Source organism: Ornithodoros turicata, chromosome 3 (assembly GCF_037126465.1).
Source record: "Ornithodoros turicata isolate Travis chromosome 3, ASM3712646v1, whole genome shotgun sequence".
Classification (NCBI taxonomy): Eukaryota; Metazoa; Arthropoda; class Arachnida; order Ixodida; family Argasidae; genus Ornithodoros; species Ornithodoros turicata.
The window spans coordinates 43,397,312-43,415,918 of NC_088203.1; the positions used below are offsets into that span (position 1 = coordinate 43,397,312).

At 45.4% G+C, this 18,607-nt stretch overlaps 1 protein-coding gene across 6 annotated transcripts in view; it reads left to right on the forward strand.

Annotated features, from left to right (window-relative positions):
• Positions 1-18,607, forward strand: part of LOC135386953 (phospholipid scramblase 2-like) — a 124,262-nt gene that overhangs the window by 41,812 nt on the left and 63,843 nt on the right. For 4 of the 6 annotated variants that reach the window (XM_064616422.1, XM_064616424.1, XM_064616427.1 and 1 more), the window contains one exon: positions 6,850-7,216. The exons of the other annotated variants lie outside the window; for them this stretch is intronic. In XM_064616422.1, the coding sequence (XP_064472492.1) occupies positions 6,850-6,999 (150 nt within the window). In that variant the 3' untranslated portion in view covers positions 7,000-7,216. Of the gene's footprint in view, positions 1-6,849; positions 7,217-18,607 lie in introns of those variants that run through there. 6 annotated transcript variants of the gene reach the window in all.

The following is an 18,607-nucleotide window of genomic DNA, read 5'->3' on the forward strand; positions in this document are numbered from 1 at the left end:
TCAAATCAGAGGGTGCACTCTTTTTGCCTTGTCGAAAGCAGCAATATAAACCCGTGCATGAATTATATCCTGCTGCATAATGCTGTTTCAGCTTACAACTCTCAGGTGGTGTAAAAGTAATACATGCCATTTACATGGCTGCTGTCATGGGTGGCGTCCATAGGTCGGCAAATTCACTCATGATGCCCATCACTGACATCATTCACCATCACATCACTCAGAATGATGTGATGTTGAGTGATGGGCAATGATGCGATGTGATGTTTGATGTTGAATGATTCAATGATGTGACGTGATGTTGAATGATTCAATGAGGTGACGCGATGCTGAGTTTGATGTTGAATGATGGGTAATGCTGTGATGTGAGCTGTGATGTGAATTTGAATTTTATGTTGAATTATGATCAATGATATGATGGTGACAGTAATGTTAAGTGACGGGCACTGATTTGATGCTGAGTTTGATGTTGACTTTTGTGCGAAGATGAGATATTGAATTCGAAGACCATGCGATGGGATTTTCAAGTTGAAATCTGCGGTTTAGGGTGTGGGGTTGACATTAGTCGTGGGTGGGTGAGTGGGTGCATACAACTGCTCATAGAAGTATGCATTGCAAGTATGCACGACAAGACATGAATATGGTACCCCGTTTTCAGCGTACCTGTTCTCGTGCCCTGTGATAATCTGAGCTTAACGGTAGTGGCGGGAAGGCTTCAGTTGTATGTGTGACCTTGTTTCTCGTGGGTGGGAGGGAGAAAGGAGTTTGCAGTTCACGGTTATGTTCAGGCTTTGGAGTCGGGGTCTCAGTCGCTTGGGCGGAGCTGCACATGGATGAATGACAAGAAGCAGGGGACGTGGGCTGACCTCTGCGCGCACGCGCTCTTAGTTTTGCGTCGCCCCAGAGCAGGTGTGGTGTTGTGGGAATGGCTCCAGCATTGAGGAGCGGCGGGCTGTTATATCGGATGTATCATGCGTGGGTGAGGAAGGGCTTGCCGTTCAGCGTTGTATTTAGAGTTGAGGACTCTGTGGTGCTGCACTTGGATGTCATCCGTAAGGGACAGAAAATGTTGTTGGTTTGCATCGCTTCAGCGCAGGTGCGTTGTGGAGGTTGGCACCAGAGCATAAAGAAGCGGTGTGTTCGGGCTTATAAATCGGTTATGAAAATCAGTCTCTTGGCACTCCTTCCTGTTCTTTTTATTACTGCTGGCAAAGAAACATTCCTGGTGTCTGGGCGAATGAGCGAGTACATGGAAAAAAGGGACGGGTATTGTGCAGTATGAACTCGGGAAAAGTCACTGTCAGGTGAACAAAATGACACCATCAATTGCCCGACATCGTTTTGGGAAACAAGAGCAGGGTGTCGAACCGAAACGTTTTTCGTTCCGGTTTTCGTTCCGGTTACATCATAAACGATACGGTACCGGTTCTGCTCCGGAGCAAAAAAATAACGGTTCATACCGGTTTTAACCGGTTCCGCTTCTACTGGGAATATTCATCCCCATAAAAAAAATCAATGTTACAAAATGTAAACCCGTTTATTCCGCATACACGGTATTTAATATCAATAGACAGCTGTGAAATTGGTAGCTCCTGGTTCCTGTAGGTTACTGTCTGTTCAAATGGGCTTTCTCCTTTATTGAAACGCATGCTACAAACGGACTTGTTTGTTGTGATGTCATACGTAAAGTACTTTCTTGCTGGGTTGGAGCGATTGCGTCCCATCTGAAGGTCTGTTGCTACTGTCTAGCCAGCATGCACCACCGCACGAGTACGACGCAAATCGAGCAACACCTTCATTCACAACCGCGCTCGACGGCTCAGTTTTATTTTCTTCGTGTCCTGTCCACAAAAGAGTTGCCACTTTGCACGGGCTTGCCCTCCCGTATACGTAAATGTATTAAACTTAGCTGCTCTCAAACAAGGGACGCGTTGCGCGACATTATCGATAAAGAAGCCGTTATGCAGCCCCCTTGGGTCGCTGTTTAGTTGAGGAGAGTTTTGGGGGGATCAAATTAAAACGAACACTTCGGCACATTGCTAGAGAGTCACATGTACCTCGACGTCTGTGTGCGTGCGCGAACTATAAACCATTACAAAGGGCGCATAAGGGTCATAGTATACCGACATACGTTCCACCGTGACCGTAACCCTCGTATAGTATCCATGACATGACTTTAGAGCACACGACGTCTGTTTCATTCGCCTACCCGTAGTCCAAACCGGCGAAGTTTTTTCTTGAACCGAAAACCGTTAAATATATTTTTCGGTTTTCCTCCTGAGCGAAAAAAACGTATACGGTTTCGATTCCGTTCGGGTTCGCACCAAAATAGCGTTTTCTTCGGTTTTCGGTTCCGGTTCGCTCCGACACCCTGAACAAGAGCATACCAGCTTCCGCCTTATGATTTTTTTTTCAATTTTTTGCAAAAGCAAAATGTAAGCATAAATCAAAAATTGTCCACGGAAGTGTGGCATGAAATTGGGTTGCAAAATTTTGGTTTAAAACCACGCGTACTCTGCACACGTACAGCCGACAACCCAGTATGTTATGCTAAACAGCTTCGTGACGCAGCCCCAATTTTTCATTGCACACAATTTTGTTTTTGTGGTTTTGTTATCAGAGTAGGAAATGGAAAATAGGAAACAAAGTGACGACTGTGGTGGTCCGCAGGTATGGTCGGTGAACTGTATTCGACATGTCAATGAAGTACCTGCAAGATAGATGACTCACATAAAAGAAAATACCTGTAGAAAGAATACCTGTAAAAACGATTCGGCCTCACGTACAGCGTGCTCTCACGCCTGGACATTAATACACTTCGTGGCAATCGCATCGGTATATAGACACTTCGAACTGCCGAAACCGTTGTCCGGCCTGACCTTTCGAGCGCCGTGGAGTTTTTGGTACACTCCAGTTCTAAAATAGGATCACAGATCACTACGACGACCCCAATGGTACCGCGCATGGGTATGCGCGTTTCTTCTAGGTTTAACATAGAGCGTGACCCACATGATATTCACGTTGTTCGGCCCACGTCGTATAGACGATATGAAACCAAACCAACGATGCTTCTAGTCCAGAAAGCCCTTTGGTATCAGTGCTCAAAGCGAAAGCAGGCCCGCGTACTGCCGAACTAGTGGATGCACGAAACATGCCGCCAAAGAGGGTTCGCGCCGGTTGAAGCCGACTGTGAGCGGTTGAATGTAGAACCCAGTGCAGTGCTGCGTGGATGGGAAGCAGACTGGAGAGACGTGTCGGCTGTTTCAGGAATCACGGCTACCCATAGGCGTTCCCAGGATTTTTTTTCGAGGGGAGGGGGGAAAGTGCCAGGGGAGGCAAGCGTGCTATCGCCTACAACCGCTGTTTCTTGAGGCGGACGTTGCAGACTGTGCGGGACCTCAAAGGTTCTTATTATGACATCTGAAAATAATCATTACGAGTTATGTGTAAAGTAGAAACTAAAAAGTGGACACGTAGGTCGCACTGGTGCGACCAGTTGTTCCAGGACGCTTCAAGTGTGAATGATTTAGAAGATTATTTCAGCACGTGTGTCCTTGAGGTAGTTCGCCAGTGCACATCCATGAGACAAAATCCGCCAGACAAGGCCTATTCCATTATCTGTTGCAAAAGGATGCCACCGTGTTCACACATTCAGCTGGGAGATTCAGTGATACATGAACAGCGACTCATCGATAATCAATAAAGGTGTGCTCATAAATATGCAGTAAACTCTGCAGAAGTATGCATCCAACTATGCACAAAAATATGCGCTAAATATGCATTAAAAATTGTTAATGTATGTATTGTTCTTCGTCGTTTTTGGTGTGAAGGTATACAACAAAGAAGGCATCCACCACATACATCATCTGGTTTTTGTACCGTACCAGAGTGCATATTGAATACTAATTGGGAGTAAATTTGCGCGCATCGAAAGTTAGCCCATTTGTGTGAACAGATGCTGCACGTACAGCAGGGTAGGGTTACTGATAATTTCGACCACCCGCGGTACTTTAGACGTGCCAAAGCAATCTTTAACACACCGGTGCTGGAAGCAATGTTTACCGCTCCCACATTGCTACCATTCTCGGTCAGGATTGAACCCGTGATCATGAGTTCGCGGAAAGTGAACACGTTAGCAAGTGAACACGTTACCAACAGAGCAACTGAGGCCGGCAGTGCAGATTGAAATGCGAACGCGGTAATTTTCCTAACTGTGTATAGAAAGCGAAGAAGCAGAGTACGGCCCACCAGACTCAGACGCCATGCTGCTTACACCAGTGCATCTGGAACTACAACAAGACAAAGACACACGCACGCACATCCACACACACACACGTGCGCGCACACACAAAGGCAATTGGAGCAGATGGAAATATACCAAAATACTGTGCGAGTATTTTCCGTATATGCCGTAACGTACGAAACGTTCATTTATACGCACTATAGAACCCACTAATCGGCCCCGAACCATGACCAAACGTGCTTCTATCGTAGAGATACGACACTATATCGAGAGAGAGAGAGCAAGAAAACAAAACACGCATTTGCCTGAAAATCCGCCGTTTCACTGCTAGACATTTGCAATGCACCCCAATTCAAACATCCCAGTTTAAGAGTCCCAGTTCAAACAGCAGCACATAGAAACCTCTCGACTGGGAAAAGAAGAAAAAAAAAAAGGAAATCTCAACGCACGCAGAAAAACAGGGGCGAAGTCACGATACTCCCCTGCACCCTCTATTGGCATATGCCTCCTTCCCATCATGGGAACTGACTACCGAGCACCGACGAGCAGTTTCATCACCCCTCCCGCCTCCCTCCACACAACCGCCACCTTCCACATACGTAGCAGAAGACGGAAATATGCCAGCTCTATGAGCAGCCGTGCAGCGCCAAGAAAGTTGATACCATGAAGCCACCGATGCCAAGGCCAAGACCTGCCATGCCTTTCCTAGTATAAGGATATAAGCAGTCGATCGGCGCGTTTCGCAAGAACCCGCAAACTAGGAGGGCAGCGGCACACTAGCTGCTACGCCACTCGCCAAGCCTCACCCTACGCACCTGGTACCTGGTATTTGCATTCAGGCTTTCAGTACAACCCTATCGCCACCCCGCCCCGCCAAGGCTCGCTCCGGGCAGAGGACGGGCTCCCCGCCAAGCCCCGCCCACCATTGCGACACCACAAACAACACAACACCAAGGGCCCGAAACTCGCCAGTTCGTTTGCTTAATAAAGTGAGGCGCTTCATGCGTTTCACGTCATCGGACGTCGGAAAACGTCATAAATTGAACGTCATGGAGGCATCCGGTGGCTAGTGATTACTGATTGGTTCCCATGAGGATGAATTCGTTTTCTGAGCGATGATTGGCAGTTTTCAAATTTGTTCGCGAGCGCTCAAACAGGCGACAGCGCGTCGGCTGTGCCGGCTGGAACCGGCGTCCACGGACGCGCCGCGTCTGTTTCGGACGGCTCGTGTTGTGTAGCGCCTGGGTTGGACTCTGAGGTCTCATTTTTCCTGTTTAAAAACGTAAGCTGTATCATGTGAGTGTCCTCGAACAGTCACAGCTGCCAGGAAAGATGCCTGCGCAACATTTCTGTCCTGCTTCTTGGTGTAGAAGGCAGGGGCGCCGGAACAGGGGGAGCAGAAGGAGCGACGGCTCCCCCTCATTCACGAATGGGGGAGCACGGCTCCCCCAGTGTCAGCCCAGCGTCGTAATCTTGTACGGTCTAACGGAATGGCCCGTGCGTGAATGTGTTCTTTCGGCGGCCATAAATTTAGATAACAACAAACAGAGTGTGTGCGGAGACCGTTTGAGAAGAGCTACATACCAATGGTGTCAGGTTCACAGGGTTCAGGGGTGGGGGGGACAGAGGCGCAAACGGGAATCGCAAAAGGCACGCAAGACACCAGACATCTGGGGGAAATAAGGATACGAAGAAACCGCCCGGTTGAACACAGAGGGTTGTTATAATGGCGGTTTGCGAGGCGCAGCCACAGATTTCAGTCGGTTGTGGACAGGGTGCCCACTTCGAGCTGGCGTGTAAGACCTGTAATACGTCAAGTGCGATGAACTGAGACGAAACGTCGCACCGGTGTTGTGTTCATGTGTCGGCAATGGCAACGTCGAGGGAGCGCCACCAAGTCCTCGACTGCAGCAGCGTTACAGGATTATTAAATGCCATAGACATCGGAGAAGGCAACACCTCTGGAAAGAGATGTATCGCAGCTTGTTTGTTGTATTTTTGTGTATATCTTCACCCGTCATAGTAGAATATTCTAACTGTTAACCTGATTGGTGGCTCCTCGCTTTCCATCGTACCGATGTCCAAAATTCATCCGCTGTTTTCATTTATCCGGCTTTTCTTATTGAGTCGCCCGGGAGTTATAACGACAGCGTGACACCCAGTCAAAAGGCTGGGTGTCAAAGGGACACATTCTTGCTGAGCTCCAGACCAGCCCAGGAAAGTCTGGTTTATTCGCAGAAGGCTTGCTGATCAGACGATATTCGTTTCCAGTCCCGGCACACGTACATGCCGCGACGGCGATTCCCGGGGACAAGTCCCCGAAGTTCCCTACACATTACTTGCCATAGAGGTCTAGGCACTGCGCAGAAGTAAAAAAAGCCGGATGCACTGAACTCATACGGACTAACCCACCACCAAGCGCTATTTAATTACAGTACTTCTGCAATGTTACTTTAGATCTACTGTACAAATATGCACATGTCATTTGCTATAGTGCACGTTTACAGTTCGTGCAGCAATCATGTATAACGCCAACATGAGCCCTCAAGGAAAATAAGTGATGATGATGATGATGATGTTTAAGGTAGCACTTTTTTTCGCTCCCCCAGTGGAAAAATAGTTCCGACGCCACTGGTAGAAAGTATTCGAGCGTCCGAATGCCCCGTACCCGATACCCGGTCAACGACTGCCGACAGGTAAGTCACTTGTTATTGCTTGATGCCTTACAACACCGCATTCGCTTCGTGTATTGTGAATAAGTTGCTTAACAGTTTCCGTAAATCGGGACTGGAATACGCTGTGACCGAGAACGACAGCGTAGCTTTGCAGATACGATGGTAGACTATATTTCTTTTCGTGAAACTATTATCTAAATGTTATGATTACATACCCGCTCACGTCGTACTGTATAACGGTATGGCGCTACTGTAAGTCTGATTCTCGGTGATTTAGCTCGACAAGTTTCGTCCGACGTTGACTTAGTGTCTGTTCTGTACGTAGCGCCTGAATATATCATTGTGAAGTAGCGCAATAAAAGGTATTTTCTCTACTGTCGCTCATCACACCCCATGGCTGCGAGCTTCTCCCAACCCTACCACCGTTCTTGTTTTTCGCGTTCAATAGCACCTTTATTCTCTATATTTACATTGCAACTTTCACATGCATAGCTGTATATCTGATACTAATTTTCATCTTGCAGCCAGCTCCAGTCCCCAGTAGCAGTCCTTGCGAGAGACAGTCCGACATTATCAGGCTTCTTCAAGCAAATTCCGAAGCAATATTAATGTCATGTTGTTTTCGTTACCGCAGTCATGCTGTGTACGTCTTGCTTGCATAACCGTATATCGCACGATAAAATACTTCACGTGATAGAAAAAACCAAGGCTCCGTCGTATTCCTGTAACTCCCAATGCATTCCGACAAACGCGAACCAAAAAACAGTGAATAAAAAAAAAGAAGACGGGAAGCAGAGCACAGAGGAGGATAGCGAGAGAGAAACGGATGACACGTCATTTACGTCATTCGTGACATAATAAAAAAAATAAAACAATAGGTGGGCTAGTCCTCAGTGATTGGTCCAGCTCCGGAGGTCACGTGAGTTTTCAGCTACAATAGATTTCTACTACAGCTTCGCGCCCCTGACAACACTGCGTAATTTACGAACGTCACTGTAAACGGCCGCCACCCAAAAGATGACATCTGCCCAGGAGTCGGGACGCACGGTCAGCGAAGCCCCGAAGCCAAGTCGTCGCCGAAGCGCAAGCATGCGCAGTATACAAGGCCCTCAGTCTCATAACCGGTCCCTGCAGTTCAGTTTCAAAGTCCATCATACTCAATGAAGTTAAACTCAGAACGAGTTCTGAAGTTGAATGCTGACCTATGATATGATGGGCTGTGATGTCGAATGATGAGTAATGATGTTATGGGCTATGATATCAAATGATAAGTAATGATGTGATGGGCTATGATGTCGAATGATGGGTAATGATGTGATGGGCTGTGATGTTGAATGATGGGCTATGATGTGATGCGTTGTGATGTTGATGTTGAATGATAGGTAATAATGTGAGGAGTTGTGATGTTGATGTTGAATGATGGGTAATGATATGATGAGCTGTAATGTTGATGTTGAATGATGGGTAATGATGTGGTGAGCTGTGATGGTGATGTTGATCGGTGAGTTATGATGTGATGGGCTGTGATGGTGATGTAAAATGATGGGTTATGAAGTGATGGGTTGTGATGGTGATGTGATGTTATGTGCTAGACCGGACATGATGTGATGTTGAATGAGTATTTCGAAAAATGGCAACCTATGGTGACGTCAGTGGTCATCCTGTGAATTAACTCTGTTCATAGAAATGTTTGCACAATGCGGCAACCATTATCTAACGTTTACCATACAAGGAATTCGCCGAATGTCAGGACCTCGCGAGATGCAACCACTCTCAAACATTAGACTACCGCTTACCTTAGTTATACCGTGTGTAAATAGGGGCACGTGTTACCACATGACTCGCAAGAGTTCTTTGTCTTACAGGGTCTGTGTAACTTCACATTCGTTTTTTATATCTCGGCGCAGTACAGTTCCAAAATTAACAAACTGCCCACGATCAAAAATCTCCACGTATCTCAAGAATGGGGCCATATAAAACACTAATAATAGCTGCGTCGAAATGGGAAACCAAAAAAGGAGAAACAAGACTGTCAAGGAGCCCACGATGAGGGAATCACGAACGTAACGTCAGTGTTACGTTACTAATAATAGCCTGGACGAGCAAAGCCACAAAAGGCGAGAAAATTGTGAATAATTGCAGTTCTGATATGTGCAATTATGCGCAATTAATAATGTAACACGTTGCATGATTACGTTGACTGTACGTCAGCTGTAGAGCACCTTTCCATGACCTTATCCGATGTGGCTGCGCTTCTTGTACACGATATGTCTGTCCTTGCACACTCAGCGAGTTAGACCTCACCGGTTGCATCCGTGCTACAGCTGTTTTGCTACCCAACTTCACTAGTGCTGTCAGCGGATAGGAACCTCTTGACGGCGAACACAATGGCACGGGCTTCTTTTTCGACTTGGGAGTAGTTTTGCTCCGTACTTGTTAACGCCGAACCCCTAGTGGTCGAGAAACCCCTTACTCACTTCCTGTAACAATATCGAACACAAACCATACTGAGAAGTGTACCAAGTTAACCGAACAGGCTTACTCGAACAGTGCAGTGTTAGAACATTTGCAGTACACGGCAACCTTTCTGCCGTCTGCAGACTGTTTATACTTTATACAGTCTTGATTCCGAACCCATGGGCTGTCCTTCTCCAACAATTTATCCAATGGCTTCAAATGTAGAGCCAAACGTGGGAGAAACAGCGCATGCACATTTAAGATGCCCACAAAACTACGCAGCTCCGGAGCAGGAGCCCCGGTGATAGCTTTCACTTTATTAGGTCCATACTTTTTGAGTATAGGACCCAAGCAGTTGAATTCTTTCACAAAGAACTTGCTCTTTTCAACATTTAGCTTTGCACAATGTTAAGCAAGTCGTTGAAACCCTTGTTTTACATTAAAAAAAACATTAATCATAGTCCACATCTTCAACTACCAAGTCATCAATGTAGCATGCAACCTGAGGTAACTCATGCTAGATCTTCTCCATAGTGTCTGGAAAAATAGCAGGTGCGCTAGACATGCGGTATGGCAAGCACCTGAACTCGAACAATCCCAGATGGGTATTGATAGTGATAACTTCTCTAGCACAAGCACCGAGCCCAGAGTCCGGGAAAACCTGGTGACCTTTTGAAACAAATTTCGTGCAACAGATACGTAAGCTCACATGCTGTATGCAAATTCCACCTTACAAAATGACACGGTTTTTGAGAAACTGATTCCTCTGCCGACACCGGGTTTCAGTTTTCTCCCTCGCATACTCCTTGCCCCATCTGTCCTTTATGTACGTCACCCCTCACGTGACCATGCAGTCACCGCGCACTGCGGATGTGCGGTGGTTGTTGCTGTGTGGGATGTTCGGTGGAATTCAGTGCATGCGCGATATGTGACGATGGTGATAAGCGATCTTTGTATTGTAGTGATCGAGTAATTTTGATATGCAGTTTTTATCTACTCTGTGAGGTGAGGTGTTCTGTCCGATATGTGTAGTGAACTAGAGGAACATTGTAGTGAACTAGAACATCGTTATACCTGTATTTACATATACGCTACTCTGCATGACGGGTAACGGTGTAATTGCATCTCGAAGGCATCATGATGGGACATTTCTGCAGTACTATCTGGTCTGGCACAACTACGCCGTTTCTAACCAGTAGTGGTGACAAGCTGGTTGCGGAGAGACCACGCCGCTGAGAGGATATTCGTCCGTCACACTTTTGTTGCAACGTAGTGACTGTCGCTGCCAGCTCAAGTCCTCAGCATTAAGTGGCAGCTCAATAAAAAATAACTCAGACGCAACGCATTTTTAATAACCACAGAGCAAGTGATTAGGGACACCATTAGGGAGTTCAAAAGCGCGATTGGAACCATAGGCAATAGAATCTTTCATGCAAGTCTCCCAAATAGCCATCATATGAATGCAAAAACCATTAAACGAAATCCATGCATCAGGTGGGTGTCCCACTCAGAAGTTCAGACATCATGCATGTACTCTGATGCACTCTGTACTCTGATGGCAACTGATGCTGCAAAATCTGCGATTGGCGCGGTCAGTGTACCTGTCGTATGCACTCTAAGAAAAAAATGAGTACTTTTACTCCTTTTGGGGAGTAATTGCATTGCCACAAAAAATAGTCCCTTTCGGGAGTAAATGCACGGGAGTAAATGAATGTCACAGAGTGAAGACCGCATTTCACGCGCTGTTGTAAGAGTCCCAGGTACATAATTGGTGCGCATGCATGAAGATACTTTGAAGCAAACCGTCAACCGTGATATATCGAGTCATATAAAATATTGCCCCATACTAGGGCACAATTTGCGAAGAAAGATGCGCTAACTGTTTCTTACTCTGTGTGGCTGGAAAATTGCTACGTTGTGTGAATTATACAGCCTTATGTCGTTCAAATTGACCAAGCGCACATATTTACGTAGGCTTTTGCATTCAGAAGACCATTCGCGAAGTTTAGTGACAATTTTCAGTCCTGTGGAGTAAACGTTGGGACTAAATGTTGGGTTAGGGGACTAAAATGGGGAGTAATTGCAGACTAGGGGAGTAGAAGCTGCAATTACTCCCCATTTTACTCCTTTTTTTCTTAGAGTGTGGGCTTGCATTGCTCCTGGGCCATTTCAGCTATGGTTTTGGTATAACTTGGGTGAAATTTGGCAGAATTATTTCAAAGCACATGCTTCGTTCCTGACATATCGTCACTCAAATGGATATATAGAAACGTTTGCAGTTAGTTTTGCTAGTCCTGTTTTTGCAGCAAAGACTAATTCGGACATGCTGGAATTAACCATATTAACTGCACTGAGAAAATGTCCCTCACAGTTTGTCTGCCAGGAGATAACTCGTATTTCAAAAGTGCGTGTTCGTCGCCCTTTCAGTGAAAGGACAGGCATGTGCTCCGAAAGTTGTACTAGTGATATTAATTTGACAATAAATGAGTTTTTATCAGACAGTTCTGTAATAAACACTCAAGAGTAGTTGTGCAGTTGGCACAAACTGATAATGAAGGCAGCTTAAACACAAATAACCAAACAACGCGCCACATACAGCCGCAGCTTTCAACCCTTCTACTAGAAAATCACATGAACGAATGTGTCTTGGGGTGCGTTCGTTCACGTGGTGTCCTTTTAAAAGGATTGAAAGTTGGAGATCTATTGTGTGCTGTTCGTATTTGTGTTCCCGCCCCTGCATTGTGATATTCCTGTCATCGATGCGACAGTTAATATCCCGAACAACCAGCATTACCATGACATCACCTGTGTCATAGTCGACGTCCAGGAAATGCCCTCAACGTCCCAGCAATGATCTCCTTAAGACAACTTATGGAGGTTTATGGTTTAAACCTCCATTTGAGAAGACATCTTGATCAGAAAAAGATGGGACATTTCTCATTACGTTTTGCGCACATCATTCGGACGTCCATGAAAAACCGGGATGTCGGGATCATTCCAGGACGTAATTGGGACGTCGGTGGTTGTAGTACCGTTCAATATCCTTGTTACACCAGTGTAGGAAACGTCTGGAGCATATTATATTTTCGAACATTGTCTCGCATCTCGGATAGGCAGGGTTCCTTTACAAACATGATTTCGCAAACAGAAACAACAACATGGTTTTCAAAGCGGTCTTGGTGGACACAGTGCAGGACTCTGCGTTCATTACTGACCAACGTGAGGAAGTAGACGTTATATTAATTGATCTCTCGAAAGCTTTTCGTCCCGTATTACACCCGAAACTCCAATTTCAAATAACGTCAGACCTTAGTTGTCTGTCCGCCATAAAAACCGGAATCATCATCATCATCAAATAACGTCAATACTAGTGAACGAAGTACTTAATTGGTTAAAGATTTATTTTTTTAAGGAGGCAGTGTGCCTCATTTGAAGGTTTTTCTTCCAAACTGCTACCCATGTGCTCGGGTGTTACACAGGGCTCGGTCTTTGGTCCGTGCTGGTTTTTCTTCTTCTTCTTTTTTTTTTTGTTATTTACTAGAGACGGGACGAATCCCGAATTTGCCGAATTCGAATTCGAATCCGAATTCCAGGAAGGTTCTCCGAATACGCGTATCTTACGAATCTCGAATCTTTCGAATCCTTTCTTAGGAAGAAGTGTAAAGACAAAAAACAAAGTAAAGAACGCTTTCACTGAAAAGTGCTTCGAAGCTGAGACCTTTGTTTAATGACAAGCAAATTAAATAATAGTTCACTTTCAGGAGAAAAAATACCCATATACTTAAATGTAATTTGTACAATTATTTAACATGTTGTTCATCGACTACACGAATAAACTACATGAGTAAATTATCGATTCCGAATTGTTTACATAAAACAAAGAAACAATCAAAAGTAAAGCTATGTTACTGTTAAACTTGTAATGTAAGAGTTCCTCCCTGAACTCTTTCAGTCCAGAGCAATGTGGTGGTGGTGCTGGTGCTGGTGGAGGTAGAGGTGACGAAAACAAGAAAACGCCCGCCAGTCAATCGGGCTTTCGGCGAAGTCCGGAGGCGCCAATGTTTAAAAGAAACAGACAAACGTGGTTGGTGGATTCGAAAGATTCGATTCGCCGTTTAGGGCACTGGGATTCGTATTCCCGAATCTCGAACCCCAGCCTAAGATTGGAGAATTCGCTGATTCTGTTGGCACATCCCTATTATTTACGTAAACGGCATTGTAAAAGGGTTGCCAATTGAGCTTCCTTCATTTGAGACTGATTGTGCTCTATGTTCAAATATTAGAAACAGAGGACCAGATACAACTGAACTATTGCATAAGTAAGATAAATGACTGGTGCAAAAAGGTGGCAGATGAATCTGAATTCCAAGAAATGTGCCGTTCTGATAATTTCCCCTAAGAAGAAACAACTCATTTTTGACAACAATGTCAAGGAGGCTTCCCCCCCAACCGTGTTCTCACCAGACACGATCTCACGACATCCCTTGAAACGGGGCTAGCGGGACAAAAGTCGTCCCACGGACACCATTTTGTCAGCTCCTCGAACATCCAAGTGACTTCCCACGGCGGTCCTGTTTGAAAATGCGGGATGCGTGACGGACGACTGACGGAAGTACTCTCTCATTGTGAAATTTAAATGATCTGTTCATTTTAATCATTAATATTATATTAATTGAAATATAGAAATCACTATGACAGACAGAAGTGATTTATTTTTACGCCAGATACATATCCAAGGCACTTGTGTTGCAAAGATGCTTACACCCCGCAGCAGTACCATCCATCAGATGTGCTGCAATATACGGGCGAAAATTGTTTACAAGTTATGCCCGGCGTCACAACTATGGCAGTGACAACCGGCGGCGTCACAACTGCACGCAGGATGAGACGAGACCCAAGGTACATCCTTGAAAGAAGATTCACACAAATCACATTAGGAAATCTAAACCGCACTAATATTCCTCCAAGGTGGAATGCTGGCATATGCTGGTTTTCATGTGTGCCTCTTGATTGAAGAGTGAAGAGACGCTGCTTGCCATAGGCACTAAAATAATTCTGCAGTTCCCTTGAATCATGCGCCTGAAGTGTCGTGCAGTATGATCCTCCTATAGAATAAATTCAAGGGAAATCGAACCAAGCAAAAGATGTACACCAGCATGAAGTTCAGCATGACTGACATTATGACAAGGGAGAATTGCTCGTCTTACATGAAATCAGTCAAACGGGACATTGGTGCTAGCGACTGCAAGCAACTCACCTGAAGTATCCCAGTAAACCAGAAATATCCCAGGTACGTCCCACAAAGGTCGCACACTTCACATATGTCCGCCACGTCTATGTGACGTACATGTACGTCCACAATGTGACTTCAAAAAAGTGCCTTACTTTCTATATCCCTGGGACATCTGGTAGATGTAAAAAGCAAAGAGCAAGCGCGCGTTATGTTTCGGAGATATCTAGGACACGTGACTCCTTGTGGCATGACTTAAGAAAACTGGTAAAAGTTTTGGTTTACTACTTTATTTACCAAGTAGTCACATTATAGGCAGTAGCTTGAGTTAAAAACACGATAATTGCCAGGATGGTGTGTCAGAAACGTTCGCAGGTATACGCTGACGTCGTTTGTAGACTCACAAGTTAACCGCAAAGATGTTCTCACCGTTGCAAGCGTGATACGCCACTGCTAACTACATTAGACCAGAGTCAGCAATGTGCACACACGATGTGTGTCCACAGACAACAGATACTTGATGAACGTACTCCTACAATTTGTATTTCAGTATATGTTCGCTCTGGTCTCTCGTGAAATCTGCGTACGCATTGGAGGGGCCAAGAAGGCAGCCTGCATCTCATATGGTGAAACGCGATAGGACATTTAATGATGAAGGAACGAATAACCGAGAGACACGGGACACGAAGACTCGGTCTCTCGGTTATTCGTTCCTTCATCATCATGCACGAGTTAGTCTGCGCCCTATCTCTTTTAAGGACATTTAATAACGCGCGGTGTGCATTGGTCTTGGATTATGGCCAAAAAGTCGCTGAGCACCCATACTCAAGTGGGGTGTGCTGACAAAAATAGATGCCTTTTGCTTAATTAGTGCGTGCAGCATTCATTTGCTATATCAATCATACTACCATCAATTACAAATTTATTGAAAACAATATAGCATTAATTTTAAAATATCCCTAGAACATCAAAATATCCAAAATAGATGTCTATGCGACGATTCTGGGATATGAAAACTGTAGGAATCTGGCCAGTCGCATGGTTGTACTTTCTACGTAAACGGGCTCTCTGTGAAGCTCATATGGATATCCTAACATTCAATTTGCGATATCTCCAGGATATACCTGGGATGTATATGCCGTGTTTAAGAACATAACATCACTATTTAACCAACTCAAATTCACAGGTTTTCGCATGTGTGTTCAAGTTGTATTAGCGAACATCAACCACATTTTCGCAGCTATTTGACTTAGCAGGGCAGCATGTTGGTCAGTTCAGTATCATTCGGTTGGTTAGTTCGGCGTTTTCAGTGTTATGTGTAGGTTAGTCATAGTTCGCCGTTGGCACATTCCCGCGCGCGACTGTGCATTTTATAGTCAGATAGCATATATTTACACTAGTCAGGTTTTGCCAGTTTCAGTGCACGTTGATACGTCGGCGGGTCCAAACTTATACCGGTGCTGTCGGTCACTGTGTGGTAACCAAACAAAAGGCGCCGGGCACGAATAAAATCCAACTTGCGCGTTTGCGTCGCCCGCGTTGGGAGTCTGCATCGGCTAATTCTCGTTTATCTTGATGATTCGTAAGTTGACCATAAATTGTGGTGGTTTTATGACATTGCTTAGCTATGTGTTGGTCTGTGCGACAGTCAATAGTTGTTCAACGCCTCCCAGTAAACCACTAATATCCCTAGGATATCCCTACAAGTTCGTGAACGTCCTGAATATTTGAAAATCCATGCGATATCTGTGGGACATCCTAGGACAACAATCACGTTTCGTTTCTACCTAGTAAATAACAGATGTCCCAGGTACGTCTGTAGGATATCGCGCTTTGGGTGTTTGAAAGTGAGCGGCCTGCAGATCCCAGGGGTATCCGTGCAAGATATACCCAGACAGAACATCGTGTCCCATAATATTCCCAAATCGATCATCTATGTCCGCATCCTTGGCAAATGTCCTAGGGAAGTCCCATACGGATGTTAATATCCCCCCATTCAAATGGCTGTGATGCTTGACATGTTGTTTCGACGGCAACACTTTTCTTGAGCTCAGAGCAAGCAAAAACTGCTGTGAACATTAAATAGATATGGGGGAACTAGTAAAATCTTTATATATCTATCGTTCACGTCCTGCTGGCCGTGCAACGTATTTATCTGAGCGTAACACCCGACAAGCAACAGAGGAATTCGATCACTTTTGCACCTCCACTCAGCAGGTAATCACATTATAGACAATTGCCTGAATTGAAAACATAATATTAGATAGGAAGGAATGCCAGAAACGTTATTGATCATGCCTTGAATCTGCAGATACACGAGTTAATTGCAAAGATGCACCCCCTCACCTCTACAAATGACTTACGCCCAATGTATTATAATAAACGTGCACAACAATTTGTATTTCAGTGTATGTTCCGGCCATTTCGGCAACAGATGCTATTGTGAATGCTGTGGTTTCTCTCCAAATGCGCGCGGTGGAGGTGTCAAAAAGAGAGACTGCTCTTGTTTTAGGGTGAGAGCACCTTTAAACGCCCTTCGCGTATGTTTGGTAGGTATATCACCGTGTCATCATCACTTCTGATGTATCAAGCAAAAGCCTGGCACGGAAACTTGAGTAAAATTTATTACATTTGAAAAGCAATTGTAAGTAACATCCCATATTTGTCAAAAAGTCTCATGGCGACGTCGTGGGGATGTTCCTGTGATCTACAAAAAGTGCCGGAATCCTGGTCTCCTGGGTCGCCCCTGGATATCCTGGGGATCTGCAGGGTGCTCCCTGTGATATCCTGATGTCCAAAATGGGATATCAAAATCAGGTCGTCCAATCCACGTTTCCACGGAAGACGCAGAGACCGCTCCATCATCGCACTTCAAACCTATTCAAACCGCACGGGCGGTTAGTCTGGTGTTAGGGGAGCATAGCAAGCACAAGTTTCGTACTCACGAAATTTGCAAATGCGAAACATGTGCACAGACACATATTAATAATATCTATTCGTATTCCAGCATAGTGTATTGCAAAATAAATTAAGGAATGGCAAAAAACTCAATCTTACCCTCTACCACCACAATTTCGATTCCGAAACTACACACAGATTAGCATGCCGCATCGTTTCGATTGCGCAATGACTGCACTTCAGAGTGCAACGTGCAACGACCGTGGCGACCCGGCGACACAGCGCAAGTGCATCCGTTTCCAGTCCTGGACGGATCATCCCCGGACAGCTTAAGCACGGCCTAGGGTGAATATTCACATCCGTATGGGACTTCCTTAGGACATCTGCCCAGAATGCAGACATGCGCCATGATCGATTTGAGAATATGGGACACTTAATGTTCTGTCTGGGCCATGTCTGCATTCTGTGCAGATGTCCTTGGGAAGTCCCATACGGATGTGAATATTCCCCCTTGAAAGGCGCGTGCTCAAGCTGTACGACGATGATCCGTCCAGGACTTGAAACGGATGCACCTGCGTCGTGTCGCCAACAGTCTTTACACGTTGCACTGTGAAGTGCATTCATTGTGCAATCGAAACGATGCGGAAGGGCGTAACCTGTGTGTAGTTTCGAAATTGAAATTGATGTGGTAGAAGGCTGGTAGAAGAACACTGTGGTAGAACATATTTCAAAAGTGCTAAGGTAAGATCAGGGAGGGAGTTGCCTCAGGACAGAAGCCGCCGATATTTCGAACAGAGTCTGTTCTTCTTCTGGGCACCGTCCTCGTCATTGGCATGGTATTTAAAGGGTTATGCGTGACGTGTTTAAAGGTTCATGCGAATTGTGGGTCAACAGCCCGGAGGGAAGAAAGGGTCCGTACGGGTTTTTACGGCCGGAGTGAATGGCTGCTTTGTTAGAGTGTGGAGGGGATTATGTGAACGTAGTGATCTAGGCCACAGACCGGTTACAGAAAAATGGAAGGTTCACGAACACGTGGACGAAACGGGACAACCGGCAAGAATTGGCAAGCAAGCGAAAGATAAGGAGGTTAGTGGTTTCGTGGGGAAA